At 49.5% G+C, this 26,824-nt stretch overlaps 1 protein-coding gene across 1 annotated transcript in view; it reads right to left on the reverse strand.

The window, feature by feature from the left end:
* Positions 1–26,824, reverse strand: part of ZFHX3 (zinc finger homeobox 3) — a 112,282-nt gene that overhangs the window by 23,995 nt on the left and 61,463 nt on the right. The window contains exons 4-7 of the mRNA XM_074157905.1: positions 12,483–12,557; positions 9,460–9,471; positions 481–608; positions 73–273 (exon numbers count right to left, since the gene is read on the reverse strand). Of these exons, the coding sequence (XP_074014006.1) occupies positions 73–273; positions 481–608; positions 9,460–9,471; positions 12,483–12,557 (416 nt within the window). The remainder of the gene's footprint in view (positions 1–72; positions 274–480; positions 609–9,459; positions 9,472–12,482; positions 12,558–26,824) is intronic.

Here is a 26,824-nt window from a genome sequence, read left to right on the forward strand (position 1 = left end):
GGTCAGGCCATCCCTTTGCTCTTCATCTTCGCTAGGAAGGCAGCTGACGTGCTTGACTACGCAGCCACTTACCGTCATGATGAGCTTCTCGACACAGTCAGGTGACACACTGTGCAGATGGGTGAGGTGCAGCTGCAGATGGATCTTGTTGTTCAGCATGTCCTGGCAGAGCGGGCAGCGGAGCATGGGCTGCACTGAGTGCTGGGTCATGGCGTGCACCCGCAGTCGATTCACGTCTGTGTTACTGTACTTGCAGTATGGACACTGATACATCTGCAGAGCAAGACAAATGAATCATGCAATTGTTACAGCTGCCGCTTTCCTCCTTCCTTACAGCTAGACTTTAATAATTCGGTGCCTTCTCCTACCACCAGTTACTGCCTTTCATCCTCCTTCTCCTATTTTATTCTTTGCTTTTGGCACATATGAAACAAATTACCTGCTTGTAGATGCACAAAAAGCTGGGTTCTACTTCCTTACCTGCTCTGATTTGGTCTCCTCTGAAGTTTTTGACCATTTAAAGGAGAGAGGCGACTCAGAGCTGCTGGGAAACGATATTCGTTTAGAGGATGCTGGAGGCTCTGTCAGTTCCTTCTCTGCCTGGCTGGCTGGTGCTGAAACAAAAAGAGATTTATATTAGGACATCCCCAAAGAGGCTTAAGTTGGACAAAGACAGTATTTCCATTTACTCTGCTGCTGTTTCTTCATACACATACCAAGAAGTTGGAGGAAGATGAGTCTGCAGACTAACTTATGTCCTACAAAGCACACCTGGCCAAAAAATGTTCATTCTTGATTATCTTCCACAGTAAAGGAACCGTGTCATTTACAGTTAGAAGCAGAGAAATCTCAGCTATTTCTGTGGGCTGCTTATAACCTGTTAGGCGCAGGAGAGTCTCGTCCTGTGTTTAGATCAGACACAGAAATGCTTGGCCAGCTGTGATGGCTGATGCATCATCTCCATGAGAAGCTGGACTGACTCGACAAAGCAGAAATCATACTCCTAGCTCACCTATGGTGTTTTGCATGTGAACACTCTGGAATACGTTTGCCTTGGAGACGGCTGGAAGCTGTGGCCATCAACCCAACTGACTTGCACTCTGTGCTGAAAGCAGCAGCATGATGCCAGGACAGCGTCGGCCAGCTCAGCCCATGCACCTCTGGGAAGAGCATCTGAGGGTACTTCCCAGCAAGCAGTCCCACCAAAACCATGATGGCAGAGACCCAGCCTACAGACAGTGCTGGGACGGGACCCGGACATTCTCACACCGTAACAAGCTGAGGAAAGGCGATTTTATTTCAGGAAAACAGTAAAAGGCAAACAAGCCCAGAAGTCAACAGCAAAACACTCCGCAAGTTGCGGCACTCCAAGAAGCACATCCCTGACCTTTACCCCTCCCCCGAACCCTGGCAGCCTGCAGTACATAAATTTGTGGGACATCTATTATTTAAAAACTGTAAGGACAAGTATATTATACACAGCCCCCGTCTCCTCCTCCCCGAACACACATTCATAACAGTACTTTAATCTGTCTCGAATCGACTTCAAACCCATTTCGCCCTTAATGGGAGTTATTCATTTTCACTTGAAAGGTAATATATGACAGCTGGATATTTAATATGATGGATCGGCTGCCGATTAACAAGGCACTGTAGCATTCTTAGACCGGTCCCCCCATACTCTTCCCCTTGTCTCTTATTCTCTTTGTGAACCCGCTGGTATCCGCTCCTTGTTTCAGAAGATGCTGTCAGAGTAAGATCCAGGTAAACTGCTTCCTTCTCAAAGAGCCTTCCATTCACTGGCAGGAGTGGTATTTCGAAAGGTACCACATCACAGTAAGAAATACAATCGACATTCCTAACCGCCTTCCCTACCAGAGCCCACCTCTAAGTGTTCAGCTAATGAAGGCAAAATAACTTCCAGGAGAGGGAAAGCAAACAGGTATCAATACTGTCAGAGGGAGGCAGGGATCGGAAGAGCTCTGATGCTACTAAATTTCTCCTGGTAGACTTGGCCATGCCAAAGCCTGCTTAGAGGTGATTTCCTTCCCTGTAGTGCTGCCCTGTCGCACGCCTGGTATTTCAGCCCTGGCTGGTTACACAGCCTCCATGCACAGCTGTAGAGTTCAGGCTGTATCTGAAACCAAAACCACAGGACCTCACTCTGCTGCCAACTCCATTAAAATGTCCAAACTTGCGAATTTCTTTGTGTAAAACAAGCCTGTGGTGTCAGTGCTGACTTACGGACACCAGCGCAGATCCCACTTGGCCTCCTGTGCAGAATGATGGGCTGCTGCTCAGGTTGATCCACTGGCTGAACCTGAGACTCTCCCCGGGGTTCAGAATGGAAAGTCATTAAAGATTCTATAGGACCAAAGCTGGTCTCCCTAATAAAATAATAAAAATACTAATTTTTTAATACTAATAAAAAGTGCTTGGAACATGAGAAACATGGCATCACCCTGGACCTGCCTGTGCTGCTCCTCCATCAAGGAAAGTGGTGCCTCCCGGTGGGTTTGGGGATGAAGAGACCACCACCAAGAGCCAGTACCATGGCAGGTGGAGGACCACCCTGCCTTAAAGTGCCCTGCCCAAGCCTTCTGTGATGTGAGTGGCCCCGATAAGGAGGCTAATTGCTGTTGACATCGTCCGCTCCTTGGTGTGACCTCGGACATTGAAGTGTCAGCCTCAATCAGGCAGTCAGATGTCGGGACCAGTGTCCAGAGACCCCAGCACGGTCACGCAGCCATGTGAGCTCTGCTCCAGCTCTGCACCAGTCTGGGATGACAATGTCAGCCATGACTTTGGGTCCCCTTAGACTTCTCTGCCCCAGACAGTGATTGTGTCTCCTACATGGTCCAGGCAGGGTCTCTCCAGGCTCTGTATCTGTCAACTGCTTCACAAAACTACCAACAAATGCTGCCATGAGCCATCCTGGCACCACCAGTCTGCAAGAGGGGCAGGGGACGAGAGGGAGGAAAAGGGATGACCAGAGAAACCTCTGCTCATGTATATGGGTCACCTTTCCAAATAAACACTTCCAGTTCTGGCAACAGAGTGAGGACCATGAAATACCTAGAGAATTGCATTAATAAACCCAGGTGAGTTCTTGACACTTACAAAACCCCTGGTGTTCCCACCAGCGGTGGGATCTACGCTGGCACAGTGAGCCACAAGGAGCTTGGGAAGCCCCTGGTCCTCACCCTCTGCCACCAACTTCACTGTGCACTGCTTCTAGCAGCTCACCAATGTGATGTTTCCAGATGCAATGACTAAACTCAGCAACCCCGCAGCTGCTGAACACTAGCTGTAACCTCTGGAGTCGAAACAGGGTATTTACTTCCTTTCTACTGGGAAACAGCCTGCTTAGAATTAGGGAAAAGTAACAGCTAATTAAAATTTACTTTTACTTACCATCTCCAAAGTGCCCAATTTTATTCAATGCACTTGATCCAACCCATAACTTTAATCCTTCAAAACCAGAATTATTAATGATTGTCCAGACCCCAGAATAACTGGTTTGTTGCAGAGTTCTGAAAAATGCGTACTGAATATTTGTTCTAAGTATTCTTTTTGGAGTTGACAGCTCAAGCGGGAATTTTAACACCGAGACTGAAGTTTATTGTTGATAAACAGCCAAACACACGAAGTGACACATTCAGTCCGCATCAGAGATCAGAGGAATTAAGAACTCTTTTCTGCCTGGAGAAATGAGGACACGCAGCTCAGTGTGTGCCTGCAGAGCTCTCCGGCAGCTGTGCAGGACCTTTGTGTCTGCACGGAGTGGACAGGAAAAAAATGTCCTTGGCCGAAAATGTCAAAAGGGCCTTGGCTCCGAACGGTGCCTCGGCAGCAGAGAAGGTGAAGCACAACGCCTGTGCCCTAACCGTGTCCAAGACCATGCTCCAGAGGTACAGGTCTTGCAGAAAAGAAAAAAGAATTTGGCTTTAAAGTATGATGTATGACTGTGTATCAATTAGTATTTTTATTATTTTGACTATCTAAATGGATTTAGTTTAGATTTGCCAACCCTAGAGAAAAACCTGTGTGTCTCAATAAAGGTACCTGAAAGTCAAGTGCAATGGGACAGCGCTGCTGCGGGCGTGCTGGCCTGCCACGGCACTTCTCAGAGACCTACTTGTCTTCTCGCTCTTCCTTGGCAGCTTCTGCTTTTCAGAGGAGTTTTCAGAGGTGAGATGGGACGTTTCCTTGGAAGTGGGGATCCCTTCCTTTGCTAGGTCCAGAGGCAAAACCGGCAAGGGTCCCCAAAGCTGCCTGCTCTCCATCCTAGTGGGAAGGGAGTCACCACCCCGCCTCCCAGCCATCAGATTCTTTTAGCTAAAGTACCACTGACAGCCCCTTCATCTAAACTTCCATCTCCCAACCCAGCAACATAATGGAGAAGCCAATTAAATGATTATTAATTCATGCTGCTTTCCGTAAGCCAGAGGTTCTCATCGCCCTGCATTCCGTAAACCAGCTTGCCACTTGCCCTAGAAATTTACAGTGGGGTTTCTGCTATCTCCATTGATTTAAAAAACAACACCCTCCCTGCCCCCAGCCTACTCAAAAAAATTTTCTTCCGACTAAGTTCAGCAGCCAGCCTGGGAAAAAGTTTTCAGTGGGACCAGGGAACTGTGTTTTCACTGCCCGATGGAAAATAAAATTCCATATTTGGTGGTGCCTCCCTCCTCAAACCTCCCCTGACGTTTTCTTGGAGCAATTACTCAGCATCACGAGCCCTTGGACCAGACTGACCTGTCTGTGGTGCCTGCACAGCCCTGCAGCTGGAAATGCCCATGACGGCAGCCATCATCCCTCCACGGGTCTCGCGGAGGAGCATCCTTAAAATGGCTGCGGTTTTCCTTCCAAAATTCTGAAACTGGAGAGGACTGTTTTATCTGTTTTCATGCTCATGCAGCCTTCGCTGCAGGTGATAGGCAAAGCCAGGCTCTGCGGTCCAGACCTACCTGCGCAGTTCCATTAACAGCAGCTCAGGAGCCCGGAATGACGACACACAAAGTTTCAGTCTCAGCCTCTCTGGCAGACAGCTGCCATCCCGCAGAAACAAACAATTTGTATTAATACAGCAAGAGTAACTTCTGAGAAAGTAACTCCACCAAGAGACTGCGGTGACACAAAAGCGGCGAGAGCCCCGCTCAGGCCTCCCCGAAAAGGCACCTGGGGGTACAGCGCTGCTACAGCGCTGCCCGATTGTTACCGCGTGTCTTAATAATATATGGTTGAATGTTTCTCACCGAAACACTGTCTGTTTACATTCCTTATTCCCTGAAGGTACCATTTGTTCTAATAAGATGTTGTAGCCATACTAACAGGCCTGTATACTGCCTGTTGCTCTACAGTATTTTTTCAACTCTGTATTTGATAAATAACGTGATCGCATGATGGACAGAAGTAAATACACAGAGATTTGCAAGCACACTTTTTAACCCAGGCCTTTATTGCTGCCTTGCAGAAATGTGGCCCTGAAAATGGTCAAATAATTTGTTTTTCTGATGCTGTGTCATACCTTCAAGCCTGCAGTGAGTATGAACAACTGAATTACTATTAAATATTCATATTACAGTACCCAGAAGCCCCAGCCGCCACCAGACTTTTCTGCCACACTCTGTACAAACACAGAGCACCCAGAACACGTCACGGTGAGATGCCAGGCTGTGCAAGAGGCACGTGGAGGCAGTGCTTTGCTTGCCATCACGAGCACCGCAGGTCTTCCCCGCAGCCCTGCAGATCAGCTCATCTCCCGCCAGCTCCTGGAGGAGGCCATGGGACCTGCCCCGCTCTAACACCGCGCTGCCCTGGGAACCAAGAGTGAAGAAGGCACCGGGGGAGAGAAAAAGACCCACGCAGGCTGGGCGAGAGATACCAGAGCAACGGCACAAAGTTACAGACCGATCCCAAAGGTCATGAGAATCCTGACTCTGACTCAGGGAGCAGGAGATTCAGCGAGCAACGTGGATGGAGGCGGCCCTGCCAAGCTGACGTGCTGGGGTGAGAGTCCAGGAGCCCACAGACACATATGTGGCAGCAACTGCAGCAGAAGCTGAGCTCAGCACGAGTAGCAAAATACCCCGGCAAACATACCTGAAAGAAGAGACCTGGACCAAAGCTGGGAGGCTTCCCTGCCCCAGGAACGACAGCGCCCTCTTTGCCACTCTGAGTTAAATTGGGACTTGCACCAGGCAGAAGGAAAGACGGGGAACGTAGAAAATCATCCCATCTTGTGTACAGCATGACCCCACCTTTGCCAAGAGGTACCCTAAAGCACTGCACCTTTTGTTCCAGCAATGCTGTCTACGATTGTGTCTTTAGAACTGTGGGAAATCTTGGGATTTTTTAAACTACAAAGTGGCTGAAAGGAAACAAGCAATGATCTTTTATATTTACCTATTTCATAAGGACCTTGAGCCAGCTATCAATCTGTCTGAACACTGCTGTCCAATTCAACTGAATAAATATTTCAACTAGCCTACCATGAGAGTCCGTATCAACTAATTTATTAAAATCAATGTGTTGAGACTGGGAGATGGTCTAACCAACAGTAACTCCATTAACTCCTTAAAAACAGCAAGAAAGGATCACCGCCACTGCTGGGTCAGCACACAGGAGAAACTACTGGTGAGGAAAGAGCGAACACAGAGAGTGGAGATCACAGAGACATCAGTGGAGACCTGCTTGCTGAAGAACACGCGTGAAAAGCATCTGAGAACAGCAAAGCAGCCGTTGGATGGGCTCCTCTGCAGCACAGCAATTCACCCAGCAGTGACACCGAGGTGGACCCTCTGTGCTCCCAGATGTCCTACTTTTTTAAGCAGCCATATTTTGCCAGATATAAGCAGAAAAAGAAAGCTCAAAAAAGAGTCATAAAAGCGATCAGGCTGACCACAAGGAAGAATCAAAGATGCCGTGCAGGTGGTTGGGCTCAACAGCCCCACTGGAGTGGAGGGGACCAGCATGGGGTGATCCTGGCAGAGCCAGGCCAGGATGCTGCGCAGAGGGTGACTGGGGATGCTCTGGGGCCGGCCGGCTCCAGCCAGTGGGCAGAACACGGGGAGGATCCCACGACCTGCCCCCGGGAAAGGCTGATGGGCCTTTGAGGTCCTCCCAGATCCACCGCCGGGCCATCACCTCCCCTTGCCCCCACGGAGAGCAGAAACCCAGCACCTATGGACGCTGCCCAGGAGCCAAGAGTGTGCCCTGCTCTGAGCCCAGCCTCCCCAGCGAGCCGCGGCACCGAGGCACCCAGTCCAGCTGATTTCCTAGGCTTGAGCTGGTGCCCAGGAGCCTTTTGTGCTTTGTAAATCCTCAGGAAAAAAGCACAATTGCAGCGTGCTTTCCCATCCTCTCTCCTATGTTTCCTTCACACAGAAGCCAGGGTCGAGAGCCGCTCCATCGCGCCCCTCGTCCCCTTCCTCCCAGCCTGCTCTCGCCCTCATCTTTACTCTGGTCCACAGAATATCCCAGCCATTAAGTGCTCAACAAACGCCATATATTAAAAAAAAAACAGAAAAAAAGAGGCACTGGGGGGGAGGGGCAGTAATAGATTTCCGTCAGGATGTGCCTGACCTGTTTTTTTCAATTTCAGTAATTAGAAAGGCAGTGGGCCTGTAGGAATTATTCATAAACTGCAGGAGCTGTGCAGTATACATTTATGTTAAACATGTCAAATCCGATTGAAATCATGCCTGCCAGCACCATACTCCATAAACACACTTTTCTGCAACAATTTCCCAGCTCTCGGCAGCCCATTAATACCTCCTTTAATAGCAATCTACCACGGATTCGAATCAGGGACGCTCCATTGCACTAATTGCTCTGTGTTAGGTGAGCATCATGGATTAAAAAAAAAAAAAATCATTAAAAAAAATAAAAGCCCTTCAGGCTAGTCCTCTAGAAATATTTCATTTCAATCTATATTTTAAGTAGAGTTTGTTTCTTGTTTTTGTGGAAAAAAAAATCTGATATTCTACATCTATACAACTGACAGTGCATTAAGAAAGTCTCTTCCATAGCTGGGTCACTGCAGATGAAGTGCTTTTCTCTAGTCAGAAAATAAATCTAAGCCCCACCTCAAATCTCAATGCACTGATCTACCCTGGTCTGATTCAGGCTTTAGCTGGAAACCAATGTGTTGAATATTAATCATTTACATCCTGCTTTAAAAATGGAGTTGGGAATAGCCACCATTTCTTTCCTCCTTGCTAGTTTGCTTGTGATAAATCTCACGTTAGTCATTATGAGATAATTTCTAATGCTCAGCCATCAGGCAAAGAGCATCTCCCTTCCCCAGCTCGGACGTGGATGGCTCTGGAGCAGAAAGAGAGAAGCAGGCAGGGCAGAGGCAGCTCCGGCACAAGGGGGCTGCACCCAACGGCGCTTGGGAATTGCTTAATCCCGCTGCCGGAGAGAGAGGAACAAGAGAAAGCAAACAGGTCCCGTCTAGCAACACGGAATATCAGCCCTTTTCTCTCCACCCAGGATTTTAGGGGTCACGTAAGAGGGTTAGTGCCCGTGAAGCACCGCTGCCTGTCAGGAGTGGCAGGGAACAGAGGCTGCGTGGGCACTGCTGAAAGCTTTCCAGAAATCTTGTAGGAGCCACAAAGACATATGTGAAAATCAAGGTAAAACGAATCCTTATTTGGGATGGAGTTTTCCACATGGATATTTTAATGGAAAGTATTACCTAAAAATATGTTTCTGCTTAAGATTATTCCGTTTTAAAATAAATAAAAACCCGAATCAATAGGTTTGTGTTCCAGCTGAGACATTTTTACACATTTACGGAGAGTTTTTTCCTTTCAGTGCAAACATGGACACCGGTGCAGCCTGCCACACGCGGGCGTATGTACCGCAGAGCAGTCAAACAACCCTGACTCATCACCCGCGCGCCTGGGCAGAGGCAGCCTGGGAGACGCACTCGACATTTCACTGGAGATCTCACAAGTCTTTAAGAAAGTGGAAGAAATAATCACCCAGTGCGCAGTTAAGAAACTGAGGCACAAAAGGTGAGTAAATTGCTAAGGAACGTAATGATCAAATTGCAGCCTGATGAACAGAAAACAGGTCTATCAACCTCCACTTCAACACGCTATTTATTGGCTTTGAGCCTGCACTTCTTTCTCACCTATCTCCCACTTTCACAGAATTGCAGGGCTCAGAGGTACCTCCAAAGGTCAGCCGGTCCACCCAAAGCAGGATAAACTGTGTCTACTTCATTCTTGACAGCAGTTCGTCTAATCTTCTTGAAAGACCTCTGAGGAACCTTCCCAGAAAATCTACTCCAGTGCTTCACAAGCTGTACCAGGAGAATTTTTTTTTTAATTTATTACCTAACCTCAATCTTTCTCCCTTCAATTTAAGCCCATTACACTTCTTCTTGTCTGTATCCTGAACATGGAGAACAAATTATTTCCTTCCTTTAAGAAGCATTTTATGCACAAGAAGACTTATCTGGGAAGACTTGGTCTCCCCTTTGGTCTTCTCTTTTTGAGTCAAGTAAGTCCATTCCTTCCATTTTCTCCTCACTATGCTGACGTTATGCAGACCACGCTCTCTCCTGGGTCATTTGCTCTGTTTGGGCTTTCTGAGATTTCTCCTCAACTTTCCTGACAGCCCAAGCTCAGAAATGGACACAGTCTTCTAGAGGAAGCTTTCCAGCACTGCAGAAACACACCCATTCCGTAATACTTTCACCTACACCATAATGCCTGAGCTTTGTTTTGAGACCGTCCTGAAAAGCAGCATCAAAAGTCTTCCTAAGGAGAAGATACGAGTTGCTGACTGCAAACAAGACCTTCTTCACACAGAAGGAAATTGGGTCGTGTTGACATGATTTGTTCTTGACAAATCCGTGTCGACTGTTACTCATCTCATTATCTTCCCATCAGTACTTACAAACAGTTGTTTGGTCAATTCCCAGGGAAATCTGGGGCAAACAGAGCTGGCAGGTGTGCGGTTCCCCAGCTACTCCTTTAGTCAAAGATAAGCACCGTGTCTGTCCCCTCGCGGTACCTCCCCTGTTTTCTGTAAATTCACAAGAGATAGCAGCTGACAGGTCTGGGGATGCTTCAGTCACCTTCTCAAAACACCCAGGTATGAAGCAGCAGGTCACAGATGTGACAACATTTAGCTTAACTAAGTGCTTTGCAGCCTGTTCCCTCACAGCTGGAGGATGAGCTCTCCAAACGGCGCCGCTGACACAGGCTGCTCTGGTCTCCACGCAGTCGGTCTGTGTAGTGACGATGAAGGCAAAGAAGGCTTTATGCTCTTCAGCTTTCTTGACATCATGGTTGATAGCCTTCCCATGGGGCTGAGCTGCAGACCAGCTTCTTTTCTTGCAGTTTCCTCTTACAGCAAGCGACCGCTTCCTTGATACTGCCCATTTCCCTCCCTGGTTACACCCCTATTTGTACCGTGGCACTTTGATATTCCTGTACATGTGACATTGGTCTTCTGTGGTTTTCATGATTAACCTCACCTTGTTTCCATTCCTTTCCATGTCTGAGGTCCATGTCAGAAAGGCATGGCAACATAGCCATGTACCTCAAGGGAGCTCAAAAGCAGAAACAATACAAGACTGAGGTGTGGTACCCGTTTTGCATACCCACCATACAGAAACAGTGGTAACATTTTTTTTTTTTGCTTTGAAGTTCAGTGTAATGTTGTTCCGTGTTTGAAAGCAGGACCTGAATTCAACAGAAGGATGTACATACTTCTTGCTGAGGCTGCACTATCCAGCCTTGCAACGGCTCTGGACAAGGCTTGTCCAGAGCTTTGTGGGCTTACGTACGCAGTCTGCATTTCCCTTTGTGTGTTGTCCTTTGAAGACTCAAGGAAGCTGTCCATTTCTTATCTGCTGTTTGACTGACAAACACCAAAAACGGGTTAGGAATTTCAGCGGTGGGATGAAGAAGTAAAGCCATCCAAATTTAGAGTTTCTGGACAGTAAAGGGTTTAAAAAGTAGGTTCTTCATTTTTCCTTATATGTTTTAACATAGAAAAATAATTTTTTCACATAAATCAGCTTTTGTAAGTGCTTCAGGTTTGGGCAAAGGCCTCCATGTACCCTTTAGGAGATATAACAAATATACAATACTTACATCTTTCTGTGACACCTCATGAAGCGTGATCTTGCTTAGGATCACATAAGCCCATGCAACAAGAGACTAAAAATCACCTACAGCCAAGCAAAATCTGCATCTCTGGGTTGAAGAATGGGTCTGTGGTGGGGACCGACACAGAGAGCAACCTCCGCGAGTGCAGTCTAGACTGAGAACCTGAGCTTCAACAAGCATTAAAGCACAGCTTGCTTCCCTCACCAGTTTGGATACATCTTCCAAAGGCCGAGTTTAAAACTATATTGCAGTGAAAGACCATATTTCATCCTTTTGAAGACTGTGTAAGCTGAAATATCTCTTCGGCTGTGGCTCAGTAAGAGGCAACCACAAGCATGGCAGGAGAAGGCTGCCTGGAAGAAAGGTCTCCGGGCAGACTGAGAGAGGCGTAAGTCTTGTAACCAGAAGTGTGCAAACCAACAGGACCACCGTGCAGAAACAGAAATGGGGAGTCAGAACTGCTCCGTCCTGGGTTAAGGAAAATGAGTATCGCCTCCAGCGCCTCCGTTTCCACACCTACGCTGAGGCGGTCAGCAAGTGCCGGCTGAGGAGAGGAAAGGCCCTCTCCAGAGGACGATGATCTTGCAGCTGCTTTCTGCTCAAAGGCAAGGAATATTTAAAAGATTCCTCCCACTCACCTCTGCAAAACAGCAACCATCTTCTGGGAAAGACAGAGTTACCTAATACCTTCATAATTAATCCACCTAAGGATTTTGCAAAGAGAAACCTTTCAGATTCCACTGCAGCAACGTAAGTACTGTTGCGCATCTGCAGTTTCCATTCCAGGGTTTCATGGCTCCAGCAGAAACAGAGCAGTTAACAGAGCACAAGCACAGGGTCTGCCTCTCTGATCTGCCTTTCTGCATCAAAACCTTGCTACCAGAGCCAGGAGCATGATGAAAAAGCAGGCTAACAGTCTCTCAAGTCTTAACAACATAGAGTGAGGTTTCATGATATGCTTAATCCACCCTAAGTGCTGGCTGCTGCCAGAAGGGGCAGTCCCCTTCTCCCTCCTCCCCTCCCAGCTGCTGATTCCCACTGCCCGGGTCAGGTCCATCATCACTGAGCACAGAGAAGCTTCAACCCACTTCCCCAGCATGAGCCCAGGGCTGGGAGGGGGGGATGCATGACCAACCATGGCTCAAACTACACAAGTGTGTCACGAAACTACAGCCAAAGACTTCCCAAAGGACAACACTTAGGTCATACTGACAGTGCTGCGTGGCATGGTCATTTAAGGAAAGAGTTTTGCAGATCGCTGCTCTTCCCACTTTCTTTTCCTGGATTCAAAGAAAAGGAGGGACCAAAACCCACCTGTCCATTTATTCTGGTCCTTGTCCCCTCCACTCTCTTGCTCCTTGGCAGGTTCTTCAGCATCACCGGCTGTTTCATTGGGCCCTTCCACATCTTCAATGGGTTCTTCTGAAACAAGAGAAGCAGAAAGTGTAACGTAAAAATGGAAGTCAAAACAGAAGAGCAAGTAACTGCCATTGAGCAAGAGCAACAGCCAACAATGAAGCACAAGTATTGAGTAGCAGATATCAATGTCATCCAGTGTTCTCCCAACTCTACCTGGTCAAGAAAGAGACTATAGAGGAAAAAAGTGAGAGATGAAGAATCTCAAAATGAACACTCTTGCCCACTTCTACCACTTAGAGCTACTGAAGTCCCCTGCAGTGCAATGTACAGTAAAATATTTCCCTGGTGAGAAGACTCTACCCAACCACACCATGGATTAGGGAAGTGTCAGGGACTGACCAGAGCCTCCAGCACCTTCAGCATCAGCCTTCTTCCTCATCCCTATCTGAAGCTCTTCAGATCGAATGGCACCACGTAGTACTGACCCTGGTCACCGAGACCCCCAAGTTCACCGCAGAAACACCACCGCTCACTTCTGCTCAGACAAAGCAAGGGGCAGCACTGTCTTCCGCAGACAGGGCCCTGACACAAGGCATGGGAGAAAGCTGCTGGAGGGTCACGGGAAGAGTTTGAGCACACAGGCAGTATCATACAGGTGCAAAAGCATGAAGGTGAAAAAATTCTCAGTGAAGCGAAGCGCTGAAACCTCGGAACAAAACACACGGTGCCAGTGCCCCACCCGTTAACCAAAGCACCGGTGTGCAGAGGCCGGCGGCACGGAGCGTGTCGACTCGGCGCGGTGCAGCTCCACGCAGAGGCACCCTCACCAGGTGGGATACGGGGAGCGAGAGAGCTGCGGCTGCCAGACCTCTTACACCAGGGTATAACAGCTACGTTATCATCTAATATCTTGGGCATTTATGTACAGTGCGTGCGGCAAGACAGCTACCAGGTAATTGATGAGGGCTACAGCAACACTGGGAAGAAAGGGTATTTTTAAGCCATTATATCCTCTTTTAGGCAGCATAGTTCATAATTTTAACTTGCATTATCTGGTCATGGTAAATCCTAGGCTATCCTGAGGTTTTATCTGAACTACCTAACCAGGTAAAGCACCCTCCCCATGCTCCTCCTAACAAAGACAGAGATAGAAATCAGGATTAAAAATATACATTAGGAGATTGCAGATACTCAGCAGTGCCCTTTGAGAACGTGACAACTTAAATCAGAGAGGAACTTGTAAAAGCATCCAGAGATCAGCACTGATATGAAGTGGAAGCACTGTGATTTATACTCTACCCCTCTTTCACTCTTTTAACAGCTGGAAACTCCTGAGAGCTGCAGGGATCCCAGTGGGCTTTGCCTGGGAAAAGAGGACCCCAGAGTGAGAGATGTGATGGGTGGCATCGCTTTAGCAAAGGCACCTAACTTGTAGGAAGACACAAATTACTGGCACAGGGGTGAGATGAGCAGTCTGCCTTACGAGATGAGTGCTCGAGTTTGCTGGAGAGAAGGGGCCGTGAAACCAGCAGCTGGATTCACGTTTCAGAAATTAAAATTCCAAAATTTTTCCCACCCTGGGGAAAAAACAACAAACCACCCCCACTCCCCAAACAATCTCGCTGCCACCATAACGCTGCCATGCAGGGCGAGATAGCGAGCAGATTTTAGCCGGCTTTATTAAAAACCTTCATTAAGGGGTTTCTATTATTTTATTCAAATCTCCATTTTAACCTCGCTCTGGACACCCAGCTTGCTTTGCCGGCTCGGATGCTCCCTTGGGGCCAGCTCCCTGGGTCCTCCAGCCAGCCCAGAAGGAGCCGCCCCCCCCCGGCCCCATCGCCCACCGCCCCACCGCAGCCCCGGCCGCTCAGGGCCCCGCTCCCGAGCCTCCCCGGTCTGGAACCCCCCCATCCCAGAGCCCCCCCATCCCATCCCGGCAGAACAACAAAGGGTGGCCGTCGCGCCGGCACTCCCGGCTGCGACCCGGAGGTGTCAGCATCGGCATGGGAGGAAGAGGAAGGGCGAGCCGGCTGCCGGGCTCAGACGCTGTCTGGGCTCTAACCTGAGCATGTGGAAATAATACACGTCTTCAAGTGCACTGTCTGGTTCGAGGGGAATAAAATAGGACATTCATAAGCAGTTACACCATCTGTCTTTATACCATCATCATCATCAACAGGGGAAAAAATAGCTCTTTAAAATGGATGAAAGCCCAGGCTGACAGTAACCGGAAAAATGTGAGCTATGAATACCAATAACGGTAGAAAATGATTAAAAAACAAGGCTACAAACGGCAAATCCTCCGGCCCCTTGTGCTCGCAGGCACAGCCTGTCCCACCGGCAGCCCTGGCCGAGCCCCCCGGCAGACGCTGGCACCGAGCACCCACCGAGCCCTGGCCCTGGCAACGGCTTCTCTCTGAGCACAAGATCTGCCTCCTTGGCTCAAACGCCTCTGTGCTGGGCAGGCGGGCTGCAGAAAGCATATGCAGGCTTCAAACCCTTCTCCTCCCCACTCCGGTCTGAGCTGATTTTTTCTGAAGAGTCTTTTTTAAAGCAGGACGGGAGGAGAACAGAGTACAAGATGCATCTGCCCAGGGAGGCTCTGAATCAGCTGGGAAAGCCCCTGGTACCCTCCTTACTTGGCTCCTCGCTCCCAGGGCCTTTGCCGAGGACAACCCTCCTCCTCCTCTCTCCGGCACACCCTGGGACCTCTCTGCACCCACGGACCCCGGGGATGCAGCCGCCTGGTGGGGAGACTCGGGGAAGGGGAAGCGTTAACTCCTGGCTGCCTCGTGATCCTCTTCCCAGCAGACTTTTTTTGGAAGGCTGGATGCAACTCTGCTCACTACGCTCAGCCTAACTTGTCTCGCAGCCGCCAGTGTTTAAGCTGACCCTGGGGATGGTTGGGAGAGCGTCTTCAGCCCCACCACTCCTCAGCTGGCTACGTGCAACTGTGGAGGGCTTTGAACTGCTGAGAACCAGCCCCCAACAGACTGTACGCAGGGCACAAGCATGTGATCTGACCCAGCTTCTAACCGTGAGATCCTCCAACGCTGAAAATAAAATGCAGCAGAGCTCCTGCTCCTGAAAGATTTGCACCCACGCTCTCTGGTGACAGCCCTGCAGCTGCTGAGTGGCAGTGGCAGTTCTGAGGCACGATGGCAGGTCTGGGTAGCAAACGCGTGTACAAGTGCCACCCAACCATCTATCCTACTGCGTTTCTTTGGGGCATCCTTCTCAGAGGATAAGACCAGCATCACGTCTGGTAGGGAAAGGTCTGCTTTTCTCCTCAATCTGCGGCACATACAACAAGGAGCTTTTGAGCTTCAATTGTCTGCAAACCTTGGTGTCACATTGTTCCCATGCCGCATTCGAGCAGAGCTGACCACTGTCTTCTACTTAACATCTGCAGAGCGCCACAGGACAGACCTGCAGCTGGGTGTGAAGGCTACCTCCTCACCAGCTCCTGTGCCAGAGTGCCATCCATGAGGCCATGATGCTTTATTAATAAATTTGATTAAAGGAATTTTCCAACCGCCAGGGTTCAGATCAATACCACCAGCGAGCAAGTGTAGCTGTGGGGCACCTGGAGTCCAAGGAGCCTGCTCTTCCATCGTACCAAATCTGCCCATGCAAAATCCTAGGAAAAGCCTTTTCTTCCTTTATGAATAAATAATTTTAGACAGTGGCACTTCCTTTTAATTTAAAATTAAAACATTCACTATGGGACGCTGGGGGGGAGAAGAGGCTGGAAAATCATGAGTATCTGACATCTCCAGATGTCAGGGAATCTCTGAGTCAGTTACACACTGAAAATGTGCCTGAATCCCCACACGCCATCGCACAGGACCACACTGCTGTGTTTCTGCCCCTCTCAAAACTACCAAAGTTTGAGGGTTGGAAAAGTCCACAAACCCCAGCTGGATCCAGGCCAGCTTGAACAGCCCAAGACCTCTCACCTCTCCCTCTCTCAGCTGGATTTTCCTTAACAAAACGAAATCTCTTATCTGAAGGGATAAGGGGCATTTCAGGGGTGGCGGAAATGAAGGGATGGGAGAGAAAGAGCGTGTGCTTGTCTCCCCACCCTCCGGCAGGCTCAAGAGCTGAGAAACATTAGCTGTCATGAACCACAATCAAATCAGGTTTGAAATATTTAGCAGTGGCTTGGAAAATGCGGTGGTGCAGCTCTGACAGGCGAGATGTGCAGACACCCATTTTCCATTATAATGGAAATATCAAGCCTGTTCTGAATATGTATAACCTAGAAAAATGTATTGATTTTTCATTCGGCATTAAAAAAATGAAATACCCTGCAGCTGTCAAAAGCCTTTTGTTAAAAGCTCATCTTTCCTGGAATGAGGTTTACCAGAAACAAGTTTTAATTGTACACAGGGTCTCTCCTTTGAAACAAAAAGAATCCCTGATGCTCCCTTTTTCAGGATAAGCAGCCAAAAAAAGCACGTAGAAAGACAGGACTGAGACCTGGCTGACTTCTGCCAGCTGACACTGTCAGGGTAGGTGACAGCAATGGCCTGTGTGCAGTCAGCTGCATGGCTGCACATGCAGGGACACGCGTGCTGGCACCGCCGCGCCGGCTCCCCGTGAGCTGCCGGCTGGCGAGGGGCAGCTTCCCCTGCTGGCACCGGGGTCATACCACCAGGCTGCAGCCCAGCGTGTTTCAGAAGTTCAACTGCTTTAAACTAGTTTAAATGTGAGGACCCAGGGCCCTGGGAAGAGATACGCCATGGTTTGGGTCCTCATCGAAGTGGGAGGGGCTTCTGGCGGTCCATGGAGGGTCAATGCCCTCCCAGACACTGGGAAGCCCATGAGGAGCTCAATTGCCACTGGGCATGGTCTGGCACTGCTTGTTCTAGCAGCAGCTTTTGTTCAGCTGTCCCCAAAACTGTGCCCACATGGGATTATGACACTGACTCAGAAAGGGTCGCTTACCCCCAGCCCATCCTGATGGAGAAGAGGCATGGGGAGGGTGGTCCCACCTGGCACCATGCCCACTGGCCAGGCACACTCGGCTGTGGGAAGAGAGCAAACGCAGAGCCTGGGAAGGAGGTCGAACATCAACCAGTGCCCCCGGCACAGAAGGATGCACGCTTTCCTGGAGCCCGGCCGACCTGCTGCTGCTGCCCCATGTTGAGCGAGGTGACATCTCCCTGCGGGGCTCAAAGCAGACACCTACATCGGGCATCCCACAGAAGCTTTAGCAGGAGGCTGGGCACTGCCCCAGCCACAGCCAAACCTCTGCTGCAGCAGCAGCTCACACCTATCCCCACTCCCACCGGGTGGCTAGAAAGGCTGCGGGGTCTCTGGACCGTTGGCGATGGTCATGAGTACTGCTGGGCTCCAGGCCCACAGTCAGTGGCACGGTTCTTGTTCGGGGCACGCAAAGCTTCCCAGGACAGAGAAATAACAGGGGTTCGTCTTTTGTTTTTTTTTCTCCCCCACTTGTATTTCTAAACACTCACCCTGTGTTTATCGCACAGGGCTGCAGGTGAGCAGCCACACGTGCTGCTGAAGCTGTTGGTGGCCCACAATAGAACGAAGTGATGGCAAATCCCCCCGCTGCCCGCCCTTCAACTTGCTGAAATCTGAGTGAGAGCACAACCTTGAACAGGTTTGTGGAAGAAGAGAAGCTGGCAAGTGTCAGGACACAGAGCAACACCCTGGAAACAATTTGACTATTTGTTTGTTTGTGACCAGCCCAACAGAAAAAAAAAAATGCTTTCCACCTCTCCCTGACTTGCAAACTATTTGCATTTGAAGATGAGACAATCCATCCACATGGAAATGTAGGTAAATCCATTTTCAGAGGTTTTTCTGCTCTGTTGTATTTCGCTTCCAGCTGAAGCTCGTCTGGGGCATGTCTCCTAAGGTAACCTTGGCTACCAGGCAGTCACTGCCCTTGCAGCTCAGATTCAGGATGCATATATATGCACAAATACACTCTGTGCTAGCTCCTAACGGGATTGTTCTACATAAACTTGTTTCTTTCTATCGTTTTCCTAAAAGGAAAAGCAGGACTCCAAGCAGTGACAAGAAAACACCAGGCACAGGTTATGAGAGAAATGCCACGGAGCTCTAGCCCTTATGCAAAAGCTGGTGGGTGAGTCCTATCATCTGACAAAAGGCTGCAGAAAAACAGTAATAATCCTACACGTATCTTGGATTAATGACACATTTCCAAGATGGCCTTGCTTCAGAGCATATCTGTGCTGCTTTCATTGGCAAAAAAGAAAATGCTGACTAGGAACATGCCCCCAGCTGATAAAGCCATCCTCAGTTGCCTGTCTTCTCAAGGCAGGGAAAGTCTATCTGGCTTTTGTACAGTTAACTATAGAAGCAAGTGTTCAGATAAATAAAACAAGAAATTCAACAGCAAAAGAACTGTTTGCGAACTTCTAGCTTCTGAATCCCTTTGCTTTCTGATCCAAAGAAAAATTCAGAATTTTGGGCCAGTTTCCCTGAAGAGATCTGAAAACCCTACAACAGCATCCAGGTCTCTGGTAATCTCCCAGACAAGCTTCTTGCTCAACAGAAATCAGATGACCCTCTGCCAGACTGATATCAGCATCTTTTCTTCTTAAATATGAATGCTTTTACTAATACAGTTACTACTTTTGCATTCGGTCACTTTATCTGATTTACCAGCTCCAGCCAGAGGCCCCACTTCTGGGCCACACATGGCTGAGAAGTGCCCACGGTCAGGGGGAAGGCAGGGAGGACCGATAAAATCACGCAACCTTTGGCTTTGTGCTTTTCACTACAAAACGTAGCAGCACGAGGAAAGAGAATAGTGTCATCAAAAGCAGGTAATTAGAAGAAAAAAACCAATTTCTGTTTTAAAAAAAAATAGAAGCCAGTGGTCACGAAACCTGCCACCATCTTTTTTAAAGAAAGAGAAGAGTAGGTCACCAAGCAGAAAGTCGAAGCCTGACAATCACTGCTGTCAGCTTTAGGGTGCGGGAGTCCCGTCTGCTTTAGTGGGCCCGTGGGTGTGCAGGGAACGAGCTTGGAAAAGGCCTCGACTGCTCTGGAAACCTGGAAACCTTCACCTCCCTGGAAAACCGGGAGGTGAATCCTTGCACCGCAGAAAACAGCATCGTCAGAAAACAGCTCTGCACCGACAAGTCAGCTAGGAGCTGGTCCCATCTCACCCACCGAGGGCCGGGTTTATCCATCAAAGACAGAGTCTGGGATCCAGGCAGCTCCGTTAACGTGCACTCAGGGCTCCTTGCAGTGTCCGTTCCTCACGCACCTTCCAAGGGGTTTGGCAGCACCATGGCTGTCACTAGAGACACCTCTGGAGGACACAGGTATCTCGATGCAAAGGGACGGAAGCCCAAGAACCCGTTCCCTGAGATAGCACCGACTTCTCCCTGTCCCTGGGAACAAGGCTGTCCATTTTTTTTGTAAACTGGGCTAAATTTTAAGTCAATAGAACCCAACAGGGATTTGCCCCCTTGAATTTCAGCAGAACTAGAAAGGTTGCTGTTATTTTCACACATGAAATGTAAAAAAAAAGGCAAATTCCTTGAGCATGTTTGTAGTGGAGCGTGATGTGATTGTGTTGTCATTTATGGGAAATAATCGCAAGCCCATCTCTCCCTTTCCCCCCATTTTCCAGTCCAAATAACCATGAAAAATTACACTTCAATGTCAGGAGGACAACAAAGGAGGGGCTTTCTCCTGCGGCTTGATGGCTTTTCAGCCCCCCCCCTTCTTTGGACAAAAACTACCTTCAATTCTATTTTGTTTTAAACGTGATCTAACAAATGCATCTTGACAAGTTCCTTTCTTTTTTTCTTTTAAACAGTATTTTGCACAGTTTAACCTAGCTCCAAACCGGAATCAGCTGGAAAGGAGACTCATGCAAAAACACAAACAAAGATCAAACAGCAAAACAAAAGAAAACCCATCTCCAGCTTCAGGTCTGCAGGGAGAGGACGGTGCGGTCTCCAACATGGAGACCCGCAGGAGGAGGGTTAGGAGACAAAGGGGACCAAGCGAGAAGGAGGAAGCTGGAGGAGATGGGGTAGCGGAGGTGACAAGGCAGGAGCGCAGCAAAGGCTGCCAGGGGACGGGGAGCACAGATCCCAGCCCAAGTTTTGTGAAGGAAGGGAGTGGTGGCAGTCCTGGCCCGGTGCAGATGACTCTCCACCCCATGGGTGTCCTTACTGGGACCAGACATCCCAGGTGCTGCCAGGAAGCCTGGGACTGCTTCTCCCGTGGCCACCTCCTCAGCCAGCCTGTAGCTTGTACGTCAACACCGTGCTATTCTTATCGGTTACTCGTCCCTCTGAAGGGGGACCAGCAGCCCTGCCCCACCACTCCTTATCCTCTCTGGTCTCATCCCTCCTCTCCACCTGCTCACCTCCCTCCTCACACTTCCTCCCCGCCCCGGCTCAGTTTCCCTCTGCTAAAAACGTGCAGCGAAGCTGCTGGAGCAGAGAGCGGTGGGTTTTCAGAGACGTGATAGGAGGACACCAACAGTGCGGACCTGTCCCAGGCTCCTCACAAACTCAGCGGGGCAACATCGCCTGGGCCAGGTGAAGTGGCTTTGGTGACCTGCTGCACCCGCATGGACACAAATGCGTTTTCAGAGAGGCCAAAATACTTCAGGAAATTCCCATTCCACCTTTCAGCAAATGCCCCGGTGCCACACATCTGCATGTCCTCAACTGGGAACGTGAGCGGAGCGAAGTGTTCAAAGTAAGAGGTGCTCTGTGCTCAGTACGAATAAGCTCACTCCAGAGAAACTATTTAGATTCACAAATAAAACCAGTGCTAAAGCCAAGGTGAAGTTAAAGCTAACTTCAGCAACTCTGGGACAAGGTGTATCTTGAGAATATTGTAACTATAGCAAAAATGAGCTATAATTAATTCATGCTTAGCCTTAAGGGTTGGATATGCACAGGAACGCTCCCCACAACCTTAACTCTGCCCTGTAACATCATCATAAACCATACTTAAACCCTAAAATGTCCCTTTCCTGGTTAGCTTTTTTTAAAATATACAACTCCTATAACTCCTGCTCTGTTCTCACTCTCCATGGTATCGCTCCAAGGAAAAGTTAATTAATGTGCTGCTGAACCTCTTTCTCCCCCTCCCCAGGCATTTCCCAACTTCAGCATGTTTGCAGTTCTTCTAAGCTTAGCTAAAAACTTAGGAAAGCCATAATTATAGTACCGTGGTTTAGGGACAATTAAAGTATTCTTGCCACCCGTTGCACCACAAGGTACAGACACAGACAGAGGGCAGCTAAGGCAGAGCAGTGGGGGTGACATGGCAGCAGGGGAGCACGACCAGCTCGCAGCTTGGTGGCTGTGGTGTGGGGGGTCTGTGGCAGATCAGTGTTCCTCGTCCCTGGCGAGCAAAGCTTTTTGTTACGAAGAACAGGAAAAAATGGCCAACAGTTCTAAGCAAATGCCTCTGAGGACGGTTTGCACATGGAGTGAGTCTAAAGGGGCCTGAAGCGACCGGTCTGGTTGGTTCGTTCTTGACTAGATTGCAGCAATGTCGGCTGCAGTGTCGTGATGCCGGGCTCCTCCTGGAGCTTATTTCTAGGAATTAACAATATATATGAACATAGGAAATCATAAATGACCATGAATAGTATGTATAGTGAAAAATAAGAGGATCACCCTGGTGCATGCTGCTGCCCGTGAGGCAGAGCAGGTCATGGAAGCATGGGAGGGAGCTGCTCGAATCACTGGAGTCAGGGAACAAAAGGGGCTACTTTCTGCTGAAGCAGATGAGAAGCGCAACTGTGCTGCAGAAGGGAGACATGCAGCTGGTGGTGGCAACCTGTTAAATTGCCAAAGACATTTCTGCAGACACCCTTGCAGGCTTTTATGGGGACTTCAAAGCAAAAAGTTAAGAAGCATCCCCTGGGAGCCCTGAGAAGCACAGAGCAGTTATGCCCAGCAGGCCTGGATAGAGGCAACACTGACTCCAGCCAGCTGAGGGGTTCTTGACACTTTGGTCATTAGAAGTGTGCTACCTCCACAGGTAAACCAGACATAAAAATCCACCCGATATGCAGTTGTGATACTAATGCTGCAGTCCACAGTCCATCCTCTCCACGCCTTTAACCCTCTACTGGTTCCCTACACCAGCCCCATTCAAGCCACAGACAGAGCTCTGATACCAAACACAATTTAGGTTGGTGCAGAAGAGGCACAGGCAAGCTCTCGTATGCACAGCAAACACCTGCTGATGAGAAAAGGCAGTGGAGACCCAGAAAAGTCACAGCTTTACAGCCCTGGAGCTGTCTTTGAGGACACAGTTGAGGAGCCCCACATCACCCACCAAGGCAGAGACGGCCACATCCTAAAGCTGAGCTGCCCCTTCCCCAGGTTTGGGTTAGTGGCACTGGCAGAATGTCAGTAATTGCTTTTCCCCTTGTACTAACAAGCTTTCAGCGGCAGAAGATTTCAGCTTCCTGGAGCCAAAAGGCCCTTTTCTCCACCTCTCTTGGCTTCGAGTAATTGAAAGCGACTGCAATCTCAGCCCTGGCTCTCCGGTGTTCAGCTGCACCAGGGAGGTCACAGAAAGTCAAGTGAAGCCTTTCCATTCACCTCCCCACCACCGGAGCTGCATTAACGGAGGCAGCCTGCTCTGCAGCCCAGAGGAACGGGCAAAATTACAGGGGCTGCCAACAGCCAGGGAAATCCGAACAGAGCTTCTCTGCAGCAGGGAGGGAGGAAGGGTGCGCTACCCGTCACGTCCCTGCGCCGCATCCCATCTGCAGAGCCCTGCTGACCCCTGGACTTTTTTTTTTTTTTTCTTCCCTTCTTTTAATTTAAAACAGGAGATGGGTTTCTTTTCAAAGAAGCTATATATTCATCCTTTTTTTTTTTTTTTTTTCAGCAAGACAAAACACTTTCCCCTGTGACGCCCATGTCCCCTGTCACACAGCAGGGAAGGATCTTTCACTTGCCATCAAATCTAAGATAAAGATGGAGGGTGCTGAGCGGCTGCTCTGAGTGAAATGCAGAGGACCAAGCAAAAGGGAAGAGCACGTAGAGGCTCCCAAGGAGATGCTGAAGGTACTCGTGTCTCACAAGCTGCCCGGCCTGTGGCCAAGCAGTTAGACAGCACTGGGTTGGTAATGGATGGTGGGCTGGGAGGACGGAGCCTTTCGGTCACCCTGGGACACTCCTCGGTGCCTGCAGTCCCCGTGCTCGGCTTCCTCAAACGCTAACGAGGGCTCGCCGGGTGCTCCAGGGATTTGAAATGCTCCTGAAACCTGGACCAAGGCGCACGCACAGGTGGCGGCTCCAGCAGAGGCCTGTGATAAGAATTTATTTCTCTCAATTACGAGCGCTTGTCCCCAGTCTCAGTTCATCAGCGCGGCGCAGCCGAGTCAATGAAAGCTCAGTAATGCGCTAATCAGATGCACAGCGACTTCCCGGAGCCGCCAGCTGCGCGCAAGCGGCCGGCACCGCTCTGAAAACAAGCCGCAACTTTGGGAAGCGGGTTACCAGCCCTGCCCACCCCTCTGCTCCCAAACCACGGGCCACTCGGGGTTTATGGCCAATTCAAACGCAGTTTCCCTGCGGGGTCCGAGGCATTGCCTCCCCTCCACACCACCGGCACACGTGCTCAGGAGCGGACAGACCAAGCAGCGCCCATCCATATGCTTTATCTCCACTGCCCACTCACGTCCATCTTTAAAGGAAGGCTTCCAAGGGTGTTTTATATGTTTTCAGATGAAGTTTTTGCATTTTTTTAATTGGCGTTTGATCTGAAATATGTTCCCTTCAACCCAAGACCATTCTGAAATAACCGAGAATATCCCTGGCAGACAGAGAAGGAATATAAATATTGCCCTCAAAAAGCAAATATAGGACAAAAATGCCGGAAAAAAATCACTGATGAGATGTCTTTTGGTATCCCCAGAAAAATAACACTCCTCCTTTTGGAAACCTGTATTTAAAATAAGCGCGACAGCTGCACATCACAGGAGAGGAGGGATGTTGAACGGGGCTGCGAAGTCCCCAGGCCTGTGTGCCCAGGAGGCAGGGCAGCTTCGCCGTCACTGTGGGATGCCCTTGGGCTTCGTTTGTTTGGTTTAAAGTAAACAAGTAAACAAACACACCTCCCCTAGCTCCCCTTCCAAAGCGAACCATAGGAAAAAGCTGTTAATTTGATGCTACGGCTCCAGTCCGGTACAAGCTGCCCCCACCCCGGCGCCGCTGGCATGGCTGCCCCCACCACCGCCAGCACGGAGCAGTTACCGAACTTCCCAAAGCATTAACCTCTCCCAGAGAGCAGAGCGGGGGGATGCTCTCCCACTTCAGCCCGCTCAAGAGCTCTATTGATCCAACACACACTTGGTGCCTTCGAAGTTGTTTATGATCAATATGCAAATTACCCATGGCATTGATCTGGTATTAATTTTCAATTAGGGAATCCACAAGGGGTCTCCCAGGGTCAATATCTAACAATGCAAGGTAACTCCACAGTGGAATAGTGGGACTGATGCTGCCCAGTGCCTCTGGGGCTGCTCCCATACCTTCTGCCCAGAAACTTCCAGACACCGCTGGTTCCCAGAGAGGGACCAGTGCCCGCACAGCCTCCCGAGGCCCCTCTCCCATCCACAGCCTCGCAGGGGCATGTCCCGTCCGTCCCTGTCCCCCTCACCCGCAGGTATTTTGCTCCCTGCACACAGGTCAGCACCTCGCAACCTCTGAGCTACCGAAGGCAGCACCGCAGGCAGGGCTGCCCTCAAAAACCCCTGCTTGGAGGAATTTGTCCGATAACAATTTGTGCCCCTTTACCGATGAGGCAAACCCCAAATCGCGTGCTGCCATCCCCAGGGCGCTGCTGTCCCCCGACCGAGGGAGGGGACAGCCCCAGCAGCTGGCAGCAACTGCTGGAACCCCGCTCACACCACCTCTGCCAACCAGGTCACTTCACAGGCGCTAGTGACACCAGCAGCAATGCAGACAAACAGCTGGCCATCAACAACTTAAAGCAACCCTGTTCCAAGCGGTTTTAGACAACAGCCTTCAACATACACACTTGTGTTTTCTGCACTGATGCAGTGATGAATACAGATGGTGCGGAGAAAGCCTAACACAGCAGCGTGCACCACAGCTCCTGCAAGGTGGACAGAAGAATTCCGGGTCCGGGCAGAGCGTGCAAGCAGCTTTCCAATGACACAGAGCGGGGAACCAAACACTGCGTTCTGCCATTCGGACACAAACGAGACAAACCTGCACATCTCCAGAAAGCACATCAGAAGTGGAAGAGATCCTCATGAGTGCTACACAAAGGTTAAAGAAAAAAAGAGGAAAGAAATCACTGAAATTGCCTCATAAATCTAGAGAAATGTGTGCCTTCCCAGAAGAAGGGACCCATCCCATCAGCCGTCCTCCCAACTTTCTTCCTCTCAGGGAGGCCCAGAGGGAGCTATTTGTTTCTCCGAGCCCCATGGTCGCACCGGAGAGGTGATGCCCTCTTCGCACCGGATGGCCGGTCTGCGCACACCCACGGCTCTGCCACTCACTGTGCTAACCAGCACATTAGCTACCCAGGCTAATTGGTTTATGGATAACATTAATTACCATGTTGCTCATTAATGGATGAAATCTTTATTGGTTCCATTGATCAGCGGGACTTGTTAGCCGGCCTCCTAACCAATGGCGGATGTAACAAGCTCTCTTATTGGCATATCAATTAATGCAATCAATTTCTGGCCAGCGGCTGCCATTCGCTTCCCTGCTTGTTAGACTGTGGAAGACAGAGTCATGTCAAGTAAGCATTTATTTAAAGGGTTTCTAATTCTTCTTGAGCTGACTTCCCAGCAGGCTTTCTGCCACACAAGGGTTTTCTGCCTCCAGAGACCTTCCCCTTTCCTCCCGTTGCAGGATCAGATCTATAACCGTCACTGCAAACTAAATAATTTCTGTAAAAATATTTATCGAGTTACGGAAGCAGGACAGCCAGAGGTGTTAGATTGAGAAGTCAGACTGTACGACTACCCCAAGTGAACACATCGGAGAGATCGGCAGGAGTACAAACCCACTCCCAAAGGACAGGCAGGGACTCAAGAGCTGTGTCAGAAAGCCTCCCTGCACATGGATTAATTTTAATTACAGGGTCAGTTCTCCACAATTAGCATGGTTTTGTCAGAGAACAATAAGCCCTTAATATTTTTGCCTTACCCCACCTTCCAGAGTGAACCTGGACCATTTTGCATCTTTAGACAGTCCTCTCACGCGGGTCTGCAGGCATCCACATCCCAGTTGGTGCCTGCATCCGTTTCATCCATCTCAACCTGGGAAAGGAGAGGAGGACTTGTGCTG

This window comes from Numenius arquata, chromosome 13 (genome assembly GCF_964106895.1).
Source record: "Numenius arquata chromosome 13, bNumArq3.hap1.1, whole genome shotgun sequence".
NCBI lineage: Eukaryota > Metazoa > Chordata > Aves > Charadriiformes > Scolopacidae > Numenius > Numenius arquata.